This window comes from Heteronotia binoei, chromosome 3, assembly GCF_032191835.1.
Source record: "Heteronotia binoei isolate CCM8104 ecotype False Entrance Well chromosome 3, APGP_CSIRO_Hbin_v1, whole genome shotgun sequence".
Lineage (NCBI taxonomy): Eukaryota > Metazoa > Chordata > Lepidosauria > Squamata > Gekkonidae > Heteronotia > Heteronotia binoei.
Window position 1 is genome coordinate 167,635,465 of NC_083225.1, and position 15,338 is coordinate 167,650,802.

General features: G+C 42.2%; 1 protein-coding gene across 1 annotated transcript in view; it reads left to right on the forward strand.

The window, feature by feature from the left end:
• The first annotated feature begins 5,208 nt into the window (after positions 1–5,208).
• ALKBH8 (alkB homolog 8, tRNA methyltransferase) overlaps positions 5,209–15,338 on the forward strand; it is a 71,936-nt gene continuing 61,806 nt past the window's right edge. The window contains exons 1-4 of the mRNA XM_060234860.1: positions 5,209–5,295; positions 6,872–6,981; positions 11,115–11,272; positions 14,518–14,758. Coding sequence (XP_060090843.1) covers positions 5,255–5,295; positions 6,872–6,981; positions 11,115–11,272; positions 14,518–14,758 — 550 coding nt within the window. The 5' untranslated portion in view covers positions 5,209–5,254. The remainder of the gene's footprint in view (positions 5,296–6,871; positions 6,982–11,114; positions 11,273–14,517; positions 14,759–15,338) is intronic.

The window sequence follows — 15,338 nt, forward strand, 5'->3', positions numbered from 1 at the left end:
GCAGATGACACTAAATTGTTCAGGGTGGTGAGAACCAGAGAGGATTGTGAAGCACTCCAAAGAAATCTGTTGAGGCTGGGTGAGTGGGCGTCAACGTGGCAGATGAGGTTCAATGTGTGGCCAAGTGCAAAGTAATGCACATTGGAGCCAAAAATCCTAGCTATAAATACAAGTTGATGGGTGTGAACTGGCAGAGACTGACCAAGAGAGAGATATTGGGTCGTGGTGGATAACTCACTGAAAATGTCAAGACAGTGTGCAATTGCAATAAAAAAGGCCAACGCCATGCTGGGAATTATTAGGAAGGGAATTGAAAACAAATCAGCCGGTATCGTAATGCCCTTGTATAAATCGATGATACGATCTCATTTGGAATACTGTGTACAATTCTGGTCACTGCACCTCAAAAAAGATATAATAGCATTGGAAAAAGTACAGAAAAGGGCAACTAGAATGATTAAAGATTTGGAACACTTTCCCTATGAAGAAAGGTTAAAACGCTTGGGACTCTTTAACTCGGAGAAACGTCGACTGCGGGGTGACATGATAGAGGTTTACAAGATTATGCATTGGATGGAGATGGTGGAGAAAGAAGTCCTTTTCTCCCTTTCTCACAATACAAGAACTCGTGGACATTCAATGAAATTGCTGAGCAGTCGAGTTAGAACAGATAAAAGGAAGTACTTCTTCATCCAAAGGGTGATTAACATGTGGAATTCACTGCCACAGGAGGTGGTGGCGGCTACAAGCACAGACAGCTTCAAGAGGCAATTGGATAAGCATATGGAGCAGAGGTCCATCAGTGGCTATTAGCCACAGCATATTGTTGAAACTCTGTCTGGGGCAGTGATACTCTGTATGCTTTGTACTGGGGGGGCACAGTGGAAGGGCTTCTAGCCCCACTTGTGGACCTCCTGATGGCCTTGGGTTTGGGGTTTTTTTTGTGGCCACTGTGTGATACAGAGTGTTGGACTGGATGAGCCATTGGTCTGATCCAACATGGCTTCTCTTATGTTCTTACATGTGGACTGCGATCACACACACTAAAGAATGCAGTTTCAATCCACTTTCAATGCATTTTCCAACTGGATTTTACTGTATGAACTGGCAGAATCCAATTCAAAAGTGCATTGAATGAAAGTGGCTTGAAACTGCATTATTTAGTATATGTGACCGCTGCCATAGTTAGCCTACGAGCTAGCACTTTCATCAGTCCACATTCCAGCAGTACTGTGCCCCACCCCCTGGCTCCTCTGGGTTATTTTGTACTGGCAAAAACAGCATGGCAGGGAAGTTCCCTCCCCTCATGGCACAGTCCTGATCTGACCTAGCAACAAGGCAGTCCTTGTGTTCTTATGAACCCAGACTCTGTGTTGCCCGACTTAGATGGCTATGGTCAGTGACTGCCCAGGCACACTATTGACACTTGTCCGTATCGCCTTGTGGGAGAAGAAGTCCCTGCTAGTAACAGAGGTAACAGAACCATCCTCTGTTGCTTATTCCTCATAGGTAAGGACTACAGGCCCAGAAAAAAATAGTCGCTGCAGAAGAGTGGCAGACAGGGAACCGACTTGATTCTTATATTTTCAATCAGATGCTTCTGTTTTTCGCTTCTTCTTGCTAGAAGACTTAAACGTGCAACCTGATGTCAGCTCCACCCGGCACTGTATTATCTTTGTAGACAGCATTTGCTTTGGATCCCTGCAGCCGCCTGCGCAGCCTCAGGCAGAGAAGGATTAAGCAGCCGCTGCTTCTTCTCCTGTCCAACCTGGCCTCTGTCTCCAGAAGCCGCTTTGGCCAAATAGAAGGGACCGTCTGTTCCTATTCCTTGTATACCGTGATAGATTTTAAATTGTAAGCTACTTTGAGACCCAATCTGCCTGACAAGTGACAGTGTCCTATTCCTTTAAGGAGAATTGGAACTGCCAGAGATTGAGTCATCCTTGACTACAGGTGGTATATTGTCATCAGGTGTGAGCCACTTAACCAATTTGGAATGAGATTGGCTAAGGCCACTAGAAATGCAGTAGCCAGCTACCAGTTCAATGTGGGATAGGAAAGGAGCATACTAGCATGGCATACTGTTGGAGTGATAGTGGATTGTGTATTGACTATTCTCTTGGACTCTGTATTTGTACCTTTACCTGGATCTACTTGTGTGTAAGTGTATGACTATTGGACTGCCTATTGACTCTGATACCTGCCTGAACCCAATACAGTTTGTTAACCTGCTATCTGTGTCGAGTGTGTTCCTTGGGACTGCAACTGAGATTGGTTTGACCAGTGGGAGCTTCTTCTACAACTCTGTCAACAAGCAGGGCATAAACATAGTAAAATAAACAGAATATGTCCAATGCTATTTCAGCTAGCATTTAACTGAAATGATACCATCCAGGTATTAGATCTGAATGGATGTTTTAAGACTACTGAATGCCATCTTTAAATTGTACTGAAATTAGCGCCAAACTGTTTTAATTTAATGTTTTAATTTTAATGCTTTTATTGTTTTATTATGAGTTATGAGCTGCCCTGAGCCTGCTTTGGAGGGGAGGGCGGGATATTAATCCAACAAACCTAAACCAATTCAATTAAGTGGGACTTGGCAGAGAGTAAATATTACATTGGCTCAGACTCCATAGAAGTGATAGAGAGAGATCTGATCTATGGGGACACAACCCCCTAAGGAAGTTTCTTTGTACAAGCTCCCACTGAAATATAAAGGAGCTTTCAGAACTTGCATTTGATGAGAATCATGCGGGAAAATTTTGTATTGGGTTGTGCTTTATATTAACCAGTGGAAAGGGGTGCCATTTACATTTTCCATCTTAATCCCTCCCCCCATATCTTGGTCCAGCCTTTCTTTGGCAAATGCAAGGTAGCAAGCAATGTACTTTTTTTTTTAACTTGGAAAAAATTGTGGCAGCCATAAGGAAACACAGTTAGTTAGATTGGGGAAGAAAAGAACTTTAAGGAAGCAGATGGGGTTCATCTTCTAGCAACTCAGGCTAAGGATCAGCAGCTAGCAGTTGCAGGCCCAAATCTGCCCTCCCCAGTACCACCAGTTGCCCCTCTAGTTGCCAGCCCAAATGAGGAAAATGTGATGTGAGAAGTGACCATGGGAACTTCTGGCAGTTAATTTTATTAGGGCTCTTTTTGTTGCAGGAACTCCTTTGCATATTGGGCCACACACCCTGATATAGCCAATCCTCCAAGAGCTTACAGGGCCTACTGTAAGCTCTTGGAGGACTGGCTATATCAAGGGGGTGTGGTCTAATATGCAAAGGAGTTCCTGCTACAAAAAAAGCCCTGATTTTATTTAAAACATGTACACCCACCTTCCTTTGTGACTTAAGGCAGGCTACAAATCTAAATTTAAAACATACATTAACACTCCAACCCCACCATCAATGCTTGTACCCTTCAACTAAGGTTGCCAGCCTCCAGGTGGGGACTGGAGATTCCCTCACTATTACAACTGATCTCTAGGTGACAGAGATCAGTTTCCCTGGAGAAAATGGCTGCATTGTAAGGTGTATTTTATGGCATCATACCCTATTTAAGTCCCTCCCCTCCCTAAACCCCACTCTCCTCTGGCTCCACTTCCAAAATCTCCAGGTGTTTCAAACCCAGAGCTGGCAACAACTACCTGCCACCCATTAAAAGCCCTAGAGAATGAAATAGTCTTCATGCAGAGCCTCCTGAAAACATGCGGGGGATGCCACCCCAACACCTCCCCTGGACCCCATCCCATAGTGTGGGAGTGAGATACCATCGAAAAAACACGGGCTCTAGTTTTTGGCCACTGTGTGACAAGAGTGTTGGACTGGATGGGCCATAGGCCTGATCCAGCATGGCTTCTCTTATATTCTTATGTTGATGCCAGGCAGGCTGCTTTATCATGGGAACAGCCTGAGGTAGGTGGCAACCTGAAGACTCCAATGAGCACATGTGGGTCCTGTTTATTGGTTTGCATTACTTATAGTCCGCCTTTCTCACTGAAACTGAGGTGGATTATAGCAAGTCAGTACAATTGACAGGGTGGGACATCCAGTAAACAAAATAATAAGGTTTGTGATACAGAAATCTGAAAACATAGTTGAAACAAAGACTAAGCATTAATGTGACCAAGGCTATTTTTGTAGGAAAAGCCCAGCATGAACTCATTTGCATATTAGGCCACATCCCCTGACATCACCATTGTTTCACATAGGGTTTTTTGTAGAAAAAGCCCAGCAGGAATTCATTTGCATAGTAGGCCACACCTCCTGATGCCAAGCCGGCCGGAACTGCGTTCCTGTGTGTTGCTGCTTTAAAAAAGCCCTGAATGTGACACATCAAACAATGCAGAATTTACATAATACAGCAACAGAGAATTTACAGCAACAGACAGTGTGTACAGCAGTATAGTCCACAGAGAAAGCATATTTCTGACATCTTATAACATCTTTCTACCTTTCTCCATTTTATTCTTAACTCTGTGAGGTGGAAGAATTAGATTTGAGTCCAGTAGCAGCACTTTAGAGATCCAGGAGATCAGTTCACTTGGAGAAAATGGCCACTTTATGGACTGTATGGCATTATACCCTATTGAAGTCCCTCTCCTCCCCCAGCTCCAACCTCTTCAGGCGCCTCCCCCAAAATCTTCAGGCATTGCTTAGCCTGGAGCTGGCAACCCTAGTTATTGATTCAAGGTCACCCAGTAAGCTTTCATGGCAGAGTGGGGATTCTGAAATCCTAGTCCAATGCTCTAATCACTACAACAATAGGGTCGCCAACTCTGGGTTGGGAAATACCTGGAGATGTTGGAGGTGGAACCTGGGGAGGGAAGGGTTTTGGGAGGGAATGGGCCTCAGCAGGGTATAAAGCCATAGAGTCCACTCTCTAAAGCAGCCATTTTCTCCAAGGGAACTGATTTTGGTCATCAGGAGATCAGTTATAATAGCCTAAACATGCTAGTTCTCTACTTAGGCTTCCCAACCCCCGCCCCTGCCCTCCCGGGGACCCCTGAATTAGCAGCCTTTTCCCTCGATCTCCAAAAACGTGGAAGCGGGAGGGGTGGGTGGGGGGGAAACGGCGCGGCTTCCCTTCGTGAGGTGCATGCTGGGACTCGTAGTCCTTGCATCCTCTCCGGCTGCTACAGGCGTCTCCTCAGGGAGTCTGGCCGGCGGAGGGGGGGGGAGCTCTGCCCCCAGAGGACCATGTGACTTTCCACCTCCAGAGGCTTCAGTTGCTGATTGAAAGGCTTCCTCTTGGGATGGGGTGTCTGTGTTACTTTGAAGAAGTTGGCAGCAACTCGTGAGTAGAGAGGCCAATCCCCCTTCAGTGTTGCCAGAAATGGGGGGGGGGAGTCTGCTGAGTACATTATTCTCTATGTGGAGATCGATTCTCATAGGGTATAATGGGGAATTGATCTGGAGGTTTTGGGGGCTCTGGGGGTGCTGTTTTTTGAGGTAGAGGCACCAAATTTTCAGTATAGTATCTAGTGACTCTCTCCAAAGTATCTGCCAAGTTTCAAAACGATTGGGCCATGGGGTCCAATTCTATGAACCCCAAAAGAAGGTGCCCCTATCCTTCATTATTTCCTATGGAAGGAAGACATTTAAAAAGGTGTGCGGTCCCTTTAAATGTGATGGCCAGAACTCCCTTGGAGTTCAATTATGCTTGTCACACCCTTGTTCCTGGCTTCACCCCGATGTCTCCTGGCTCCACCCCCAAAGTCCCCAGATATTTCTTGAATTGGACTTGGCAACCCTATCTCTACTCCAGAGTAACCTACGTTGTGACCTAGGCTGCAATGTGTTTTAAATATCATATTTAGAATCTTGAAAGAAAAAGTAAGCTGCAGCATGGTAAGTAATGATGAATTATAAAGGTATATTAAGGATGCTTGTAGATGAAACAAACATTGCAATCCCCAGTTGGGGACAGGGGATCCCCTGGTTTGGAGCCCCTCCCCTAGCTTCAGGGTCATCAGAAAGCAGGGAGGGGGGAGGGAAATGTCTGCTGGGCATGCCATTATTTCTTTTTGAGACCGATTTCCATAGGTGGGGTAGGGCGGGATATAAATCGAATAAAGTAAGTAAGTAAGGATATAATGGAGAATTGATCCATGGGTATATGGGGCCTGGAGGGATGTTTTTTTAGGTAGAGACACCAAATTTGCAGCATAGCATCCAGTGCCTCTCCTCAAAACACTCTCCAAGTTCCAAAAAGATTGGACCCGGGGATCCAATTCTATGAGCCCCAAAAGAAGGTGCCCCTATCCTTCATTACTTCCAATGGAGGGAAGGAATTTGAAAGGTGTGTGGTTCCTTTAAATGTAATGGCCAGAGCTCCCTTTGGAGTTCAATTATGCTTGTCAGAACCTTACTCCTGACTCCATCCCCAATGTCTCCTGGCTCCATCCCCTAAGTTCCCAGATATTTATTGAATTGAACCTAGCAATCCTATTGCAGTAATTTTTAATCAGAACTGGTTCCAAAGACAGGCAAAAACCTGGATCATTGCTGGTGTTGCTTAACAATAGCAACTTATTGTGAGCATAGCTCCAAAGGATGGCATTTAATTTGTAATTTAAAATACTGCAAGTTTCATTAATTTTCCTCCTCCATTGCTTGTTATTTTAAGAATTTATACTCCCCTTATAGTCTTCCAAGTCTTGTTTACGGATGTAAAGCTTGGACATTTAGGAGCTATTCTCTTTTAAATCAGTGGAATTTACTTCAGAGTAAACATGCAGAAGATTGGCCTGCTTTTCCGTATTATTATGGAAAACAAACTAACCTTAGTTAAGAAAAAAGATTTGTGTAGTGTGAACATATTCAATTTACAAACCGTCACAATCTCAAATACCCTTCATGTACTTCTAAAGGGTTAATAGTGAAGCGTTTCTCGGAATGATGGGAGTTGTAGTCAAGGAGCTTCATGGGAGTTGTAGTCAGCTTCGCCTCCTTCCTCTCCAGCATGGCTGCCTCCTGCAAGGTAAAGTATTTTGCTTTAATCTGTACTGCTAAATGAAATGGCCTAAAAGTCCCAACAGTTTAATCCAGCGGTTTCAATTAATATATATAATGCAAAACTATTGATGATTTTTTAAACCAGCGTTTAAACTTAGTATAACATTAGCTGGAGCATACTGGGTTTTATAGTTCCTGAGGTGCGAATTTAAGTTAGTGCTTTGAGTCTCTTCTTGTATTTAACAGTTTCTGATTCGAACTCGCTCATATTTATTGGGTGCGTGTGTGGGCTGTCTTTCAAAAGATATTTGTGTGTGTGTGTTTAAAAATGAGAACACTCGCGTTATTACTGTAGTCAGGACATTTGCCATACCCTAATGGACTAGAAATTGTAAGGAAGAAACCTGGAAAGTTCTAGACTACACGGAGTTGAGGATTAATACTGCATTCATCTGATGAAGTCGAGTCCAATCCTTAAAATTTTACACCATAAAGTATCTGTTTGTCTTTGATATTGCTACAAGACTCTCTTTTGGTGTATTGCAATCCTGCAGAAGTTCAAGAGAACCACTAACCAATATATCTAAATATCTTTGATATTTGCGGCCTGATTGTATGCAAGTTTATTGAGCACCCAATCTGAAGGAGCTTGTTCCCAATAAACTGTGAATAGGATTAGGGCCCAAGGAAAGGGTTGAGTGGTGAATAGGCATGGGAACATTTTACTTGAGGTCAGCCAAGCCTGCAGTCGCTTTTCTGTGGAAAGGTTTTTTTGTCATCTCAAAAATAAACCAGACATTTTTTCTTTTATAGCTTATTAGGGTTGTATGCACATAGGATCTCTTTGCACTGGGCTTAGTGGTTTTAGCATGGCATAGCAGTGTAATCTTAGGGTGACCAGATACGAAGCAGAGTCTTTACTAGTTTGTGAAGAAGAGAGAATTGAATTTTGTGTGGCTTTTCTCATCCTTAAATGAGTCAAAATGCCCTCTTCCATACAGCAGTTAAAGGTAGAATAGTCCCATCTTTCTGTGCATGAGCTTGCTCTAAAACAGGAGTTGCATTAGTACTGAATTAATCTGTTTGCCCATCTGTTGTGTTCAGTATATTGTCTACTTGGAGCTGCAGCTGTTCTCCAAGGTCTTGTGCAGAGATCTTTGCCTGCCCTGTTGCTTCATATCTTTATGTGGACATGCCAGGGACTGAACCTAGAACATTAGAGGTGCAATTAAAATGGCAAAAAGGCCTTTTGGTGATAATGGGGTGGAGTAGGGAGAATAGCAGTTTTGAGGGGCGATGTCTGTAAAATGGCACCGGTGTGTGCAGGAGCTTTGCAAATTTGCACCTTCTCATTCCACATGGCATGCAAATATGCTTAGACAGTGATCTTTCCAGAAATCAGACCAGGGGAAATGTTGAAATGTGCACAAATGACTAACAGTATAATGTAGATGCTCTGAGAAAGATTGCTCCAGTTGGAGCACGTTGGAGAAGCTTTTGTTGCATTAGCTGACAGATGTTGATATCTTTAAAAATGCTGAACCACTTAAGTGAAGGTTATGACCAAGGCTTTTTTTGGTAGAAAAAGCCCAGCAGGAACTAATTTGCATATTAGGCCAAACCCCCTGACATCACCATTGTTTCACATAGGGTTTTTTGTAGGAAAAAACCCAGCAGGAATTCATTTGCATATTAAGCCACACCTCCTGACACCGAGCCAGCCGGAACTGCATTCCTGTGTGTTCCTGCTACCCCCCCCCCCCCCCCCCGATTATGACTATGCTGGTTTTTATGCTTTCTGTGTTTGGAAACTAGGAATTAACAGGAATTAGGATTAACAGTGATCCAGGTGGGTAGCCATGCTGTTCTGAAGCAGCAGAACAAAATTCAAGGCCAGTGGTAACTTTAAGATCAGCAAGGTTTATTCTGTATATAAGTTTTTGTGTTCAGGCACACTGCTTCATGAGAGTTTATACCCAGAATATAACTTTGTTCTAAAGTTGCCACTGGACTAAAAAAGAAATGAAAAGTGTTAGGGGAAAATTATAAATGGGTAGAGTGCACCATCTGCTGGTAAACAGACACATTTTCTAGGTTTTAACAAGACAAAAGAGTGAGAATGGATCACTGTGACATCCGAGCTATGCAGTGTGGACCCATGTAGGTTTACTTTTAAATAAATCCTAAAGTGAAAAGGCTCACAATCATTACTTCCAGAAAATAATCCCTCTTTTAACCACATCTCTTCTTCTAGGTATTAAAACCAATAACCAGCAGCGGATCAGAAAACTAGTTTATCCCTTTCCCAAGAGTTTCGAAAGGTGATCAATGCATTAAAAGAGATAAAATGCAACCCTAGGATGCATATGCTTTGTTCTGAAGCCCCTTCAACCCAGTTGGGTGCCAGGATAACCAAGCATCTGTCCCAAGAAGAGCTAGATTACTTATTGCTCATGTCATATTTGGCTTCTGCCAAATATGTGGAAAGAGTGACGGAGGATGCTAATGTTGTTCCTTCTCAACCCTGGAAATCCTCCTTTTAACTATTTATTATACTTTCTGAGATTTTGCTGTGAGTTGTTCACAAATGTTCCAGACTGCCTTGGCAGTTTTCGGGGTTCAGCATATTTTTAGAGTGCTGGATTCTGTGCCTAATGGCCGTTTTTGCAGCTGAACGACAGGATTGCTGAATACCAAAATATGTTGTGCCAAAACCCAATCGACTTAAAACTAATTGTAATCATAGCTCTTTGCAGACCTACTGTGTAGAGATGGGAAGACCCAGGAAAAAACCAGAAAAATTTGGGTGGGAGGGGGAGGAAAGGATCATGGAATATTTTCTTTTACAATAATAAAATGATATGTTTATGACAAGGTGTTCATATATTTAATCCTCCAGTATTATTTCTAAAACATATGTAACATGAAGACTTTTATGTAAGATGATGTAAAGTATCAAGTCATTGCAGTTCCTGCACACTTGAGGATAAGCAAATGCTGGAATACAATTCAATTACTGAGAAAATACTGAGGGTACAGTTCTCAAATGCAAGACAAAGATGCATTTTTGTCTTCATAGGCACCAGAGTTGTCCAAGAGAAGGAAACAAGTTTGTTTCCTTTCTGCTTGTGGTCTTCATCTTGCATTTATAGTATAGTTGGTGGATCGGTTTCTGTTGTATCCTCTCAGCTGTTTGTGCTGTGGAGGAGTAGGAGGATTAGAGGAAAAGAAATAATGCTCTTAGTTTAGTTATGTTGATGACTTCTTCTGTTTTTATTGAGGTTTTCCCCTGCTTTCATAAACAAGCAACAGAGGCTCCCTATAGTTCATGTGTTCTTTACATTTCAGGACTTTGTAGTTCCATTTGTAACAAAAAAATAAAATATAAAAAAGTAAATTTGATTTGTTATTATTTTTGGAATATCCTGTATCTTTAATATATCAAACATTATACTTTTATGCCAAGCCAATTTATGCAGACTGCATTTTATGTTCCCAAAGTAACAAAGTTACTTTCAGTTCCTAAAGAGTAGTAATATTGTAATTTTTCTGAAAATTTCTGCTTTTTTCTAGGGGAAAAAACCATTTATCATTTTTTCATTGTAAATTTGTTTTGTTATTATTTTTGGAATATCCTGTATCTTTAATATATCAAACATTATACTTTTATGCCAAGCCAATTTATGCAGACTGCATTTTATGTTCCCAAAGTAACAAAGTTACTTTCAATTCATAAAGAGTAGTAATATTGTAATTTTTCTGAAAAATTTTTTCTAGGGAAAAAACCCAGTTTTTTCCTATGGCTTCAAAATTTCCAGAACTTTTACTTATGTAGTACTGTGCATTTCAAATGTTCAAAAGGTCCTTTTGTTCATGATCATTAATCATTATGAAGTCTTATGAAGTCGGCTAAATTTAGTAATCCTTATGTTTATCATTTTGGCACTTGAATTTTGACAGTCTTGAAGGAGACTGTCTTGTGGAGCAGTGACTTTGGATGTGATTGTGCTAAGAATTTCAGTAGATGTTTAAACATTATAATAGAGCATGGGGGAAAGGCCATTGTGTAGTTTTTTCCCCTTGTGACAACAAATAACATCTAGAACTCACTGTCCTTTTCTGAAAGGAATTTTGAAGGTGGTTGTTTCTTTCTTCCAGTGACCTCACGTGACATATTCATCATGGAACTAGACAGTGTCAGAAAACTGAACCAGAAACTCAGTAAAACAGAGAAGAAAATGCGACAGAAACAGATGAAGGCCAGAAGTACCTTACTGAGGCATGAGGGCATTGAGTGTGTCTCGTCGCCTACAAAGGTAACTAGAAGGCTGGCTGGTGTTGTCCTTATGGTGAATATGAGTTGTGCAGTATGATCCTGGCATGGTGAATCAGAAATAAGCTCCACCAGTTCCAGTGGGACATACTCCTTAGTAACTCTTCATAGGATGTAGCATTATGAATGTTCTGCAATCCCAGGTAGGCCATGAGAAAACCCTTAAAGGCCTTCATGGCCTAGGAACTTATACTTGAAGAACTGCATCTTCTTCTTAAGTACACTTGCTGTTCTGCCTCTTTTTCTTATGTAGGAGTCCTTATAACCTGGGGCAACCTCATGGTTGCCATGGCAGCCATAAACTCCCAAGATCAACCCAGCAAAAGGGGGCTTGGTATGATAGTATTATACATTGTGAGCCCTCCAGCAGTAGGTCCAAGACCGTAGGGCCAGTTTACCATCCAAGCCACCTTCACACTTGAGCTGCAAAGCCAGCAGGGGATGCTGATGTAGGAGAAGGCAGCAGGTGTGGTGCACCTGTCATCTCTTGAGGCACTGTTGCTACTGTAGGAGTCCCAGACCTTGAGTGGATCCCGGGCAGCTTGATAGGAGGCATGATGAGCCTTCTGTGTTCCCATCCATCCCTGATCCTTCATCCGATGCAAACTGCAGTAGTGTTTTTTCAGCATCCAGCATTGGAACCTGGAATTTATCTCATTACACCACCTCCATCTAGAAGAAGAGAAGAGGCTGGATTTATACTCCGCCCTTTGCTACCCAAAAGAATCTCAGAGCAGTTTACAATCTCCTTCCCTTCCCCACAACAGACACCTGCAAGGTAGCTGAGGATGAGAGAGCTCTCCTAGAATTGCTCTTGAGCAGAACAGCTTTGAGAGAACTTGTGGTTGACCCAAGATAATATCAGCAGGTGTATGTGGAGGAGTGGGGAATCAAACCCAGTTCTCCCAGGTAAGAATCCGTGCACTTGACCACTACACCAAACTGGCTCTACACAGCTAGAGGGTCTTTTGGGCAGCTTTGGGGACCCAAAACCTACATAATCCACAGTCTTTCTATGGACAAGGAACACACGATTAAGGCCAGTCGTGTTCTGCACTGAAGAGCTGAAAGATGTTGACTTGGATTCTACAAGCTACCAGGGAAAAGTGTGGACAGTCTGGGATCTTTCCTGCACTTCACTATCCCCTGCAGCCATTTCCAGTTCCAGAAAAGGTTATTGCTGAGAAGAAGGAACTTGCTTGTTCTAAGAGCTGCAGTGGTTGAGTGCCTGCAGCGGGGAGGAGTAAAGGAATGAAATTGCCCTTCTTGCAGCTGTTAGTATTTATTTAAAACATATCTGTGCTGCCTTTCCACCCCAAACTGGGTCTCCATAGAGAGACCTCCAGGCATTTCCACCATCTCCTTAGGATCTGCTGGAAATGCAAGATAGAGCTGAGTGTCACCCACATATTGGTGGCAACTTAGCCCAAATCTCTTGACAGTCTCTCCCAAAGGCTTTACACAGATGCTAAAAAGCATGGGAGACAAGATGGATCCTTGTGGAATGCTGTAGGCTAGAGGCCAAGGAGTGAAGCACCATGCTATGAAATCTGACTTCGAGGAAGGACTGGAATCATAGCACACAGGTACATGCAGGTTCTTCAGCCTGGGTCTAAACTTTCCTGGAATCAGAAATAGCTCCTTCAGGAAGGGGAGGGTGGGGAAGATCCTGCAATCCTGGCACCTGCAAATTGCAATATCCAGCCTGTTTTCTCAACTTCCATTACTTTTGTATGTGTGTCTTTTTGCTCATACAGAGTATGGACAATTCAATAGCCCTGCTGCCTTGTAAAATGTTTTGGCTTTATCTTGCAGTCATGGCAGTCAGTTTCGGACAGGCCTTTTGAGATAATTCAAACATAAGACAAACAGACCCACGACTCACTATCACATTTAATGGAAAAATGGTTTTTATTTGTAGATTATGTAGCAACTCATGATCTTCAACCATACAACTCAGATATCTCAACTTACTCTATCTCTAATTTTTTCCCCTTTAAAATATATTATTTCCTCCTCTGTGCTACTTGTGGTATACATCTTGCACAAGGTGCATACTACTGTTGCAGAAGGTACACTTTATAATAGTAATAGCATTCAGGGGTGGCCAACGGTAGCTCTCCAGATGTTTTTTCCCTACAACTCCTATCAGCCCCAGCCAGCATGGCCAATGGCTGGGGCTGATGGGGGTTGTAGTCAAAACATCTGGAGAGCTACTGTTGGCCACCCCTGATTCTTTATGCTGATATTCTTTAAATGCTGTAATTGATTGATTATGACATTTTACATAACTTGCTGTTAATCTGCTTGCTATGTTTCCTATCTTTTATTTTCTTTTTTATACATAATGCGGCTGTTATGTTCTTATCCAACACGGTTTACAACTTGTTTACACATACTTCTCACTTGGCTACAGTCAGTATTATTTACTGCACTGCAATGTTATTTACATCCTTGTTCCTTTGCATTCTTGTTTGATTTTTGTATTGGAAAACTCCAATAAAATGTTAATTACCGAAATGATGTTATTTATTGCTTCAGCTATACATTATTACGAGAGAAGGGGAAATAATATAGTGTGGTCATTTTTGGAAACATCATTATTGGATTCTATCTGATTTGGTATTGAGAACTTGTCTTGGACAGTTTACAGTGTATTGACCTGAGAGTTTTATTAAGTGATATGATTAGGAAGTGAGAAAGCTATTTTGGGATGCTGATCTCTGTAACAACTTTTGAACTTGGTTGTATTTCATGTCAGTATCAGGAACCATTGATATGTGAGGTATCATACAGTGAAGGTCCAGGTGCCAGAGGAGTAGCCATGTTAGTCTGAAGTAACCAGAACAATAGGGTATCTTCTGTTATTGGCTAATGATATCCAATTTATCAGTGGCGTATCTAGGGGTTAAACATTGTAAATAACTTTGTGTTATTCTCAGGTTAAACATTGTAAATAACTTTGTGTGTAGATGACTCATTAATATCCGTGCTGGGCATATGAGAGCTCTGGGTTCTTTTAATCATAATGTACCCAGCTATTTGAAATCTAAACATTTTATTCAAATTATCTGGCAAAATTGACAACATGACAATTCTGGGATAATGGCCTCATTTTCTCTTTATTACTCTGCTGTGTTTATGGGATGCTGTTCTCAGATGAAGAAATTAGTGTTGATTATTCATGTCTGTCTCTCTTTTTTGCCTCCACCCTTTCCCTCTAATTAGAGCCTGGTTATTGCCAACGGAGGTCTGGGTAATGGTGTAAGTAGATGCCAACTGCTCAGTGTGGTAGAAGAATGCGGCTCTGTGGAAGCTCTCTTAATGCCGCCAAAGAAACCCTATTCATTTGTGAAATATGGGCTGATTGAAGACTGCAAGCGAGCCTATGGCACTCTCAATGGGAAGGAGATAATGTTAGAGGACTCTAATCAAGGCATCATTCTCTATGTCAACTTTGTGGAAACAGGTATTAGCAATTGCATTGTTTAATACCGATCTGCTGACAGAGGCTGTCTGCCTCCTTTTATTTCTTGCTGCTCCTCTCTCTTACAGTGTGCATTCTATGCCCCATTCAAGTTGGAAGGCTGTCCATTGATTTTAATGGAGTTAGGACACAGTGCAGCCAGTGGAAATACTTGTAAGTCCCACTGGTTTCACTGGAAAAGAATTCAGCATATGCTTATGGCTGTGATTCTGTTCATATTTACTAGGGTGTAAGTTCCATAATGTTCCTGAGTTTGTGTTTAGCAAACAGTTTGCTGAATATACCTGTAGTACCTGCCCCCCCTCACCGCCACCCAGTTTATCTTGCTCTGTACAGTTGTCTGTATACAGGAGGCTGAGAAGAGCAGCACTGTTAAGCAAACTGGGATTTCTGCACTGGATTTAATCCCAAGCCGCAATTAATTAACCAGGAACAAATTGTGTTTTAGAATCAACAAAGTGCAATTTGTGTCACAGTCTGCATGCAGTCTTCATGAACGGAAATGGGGGGTGGGGGTTCAAATGTAACAGGCTCATTACTTGATGTTCCAAGTGATTTGAGA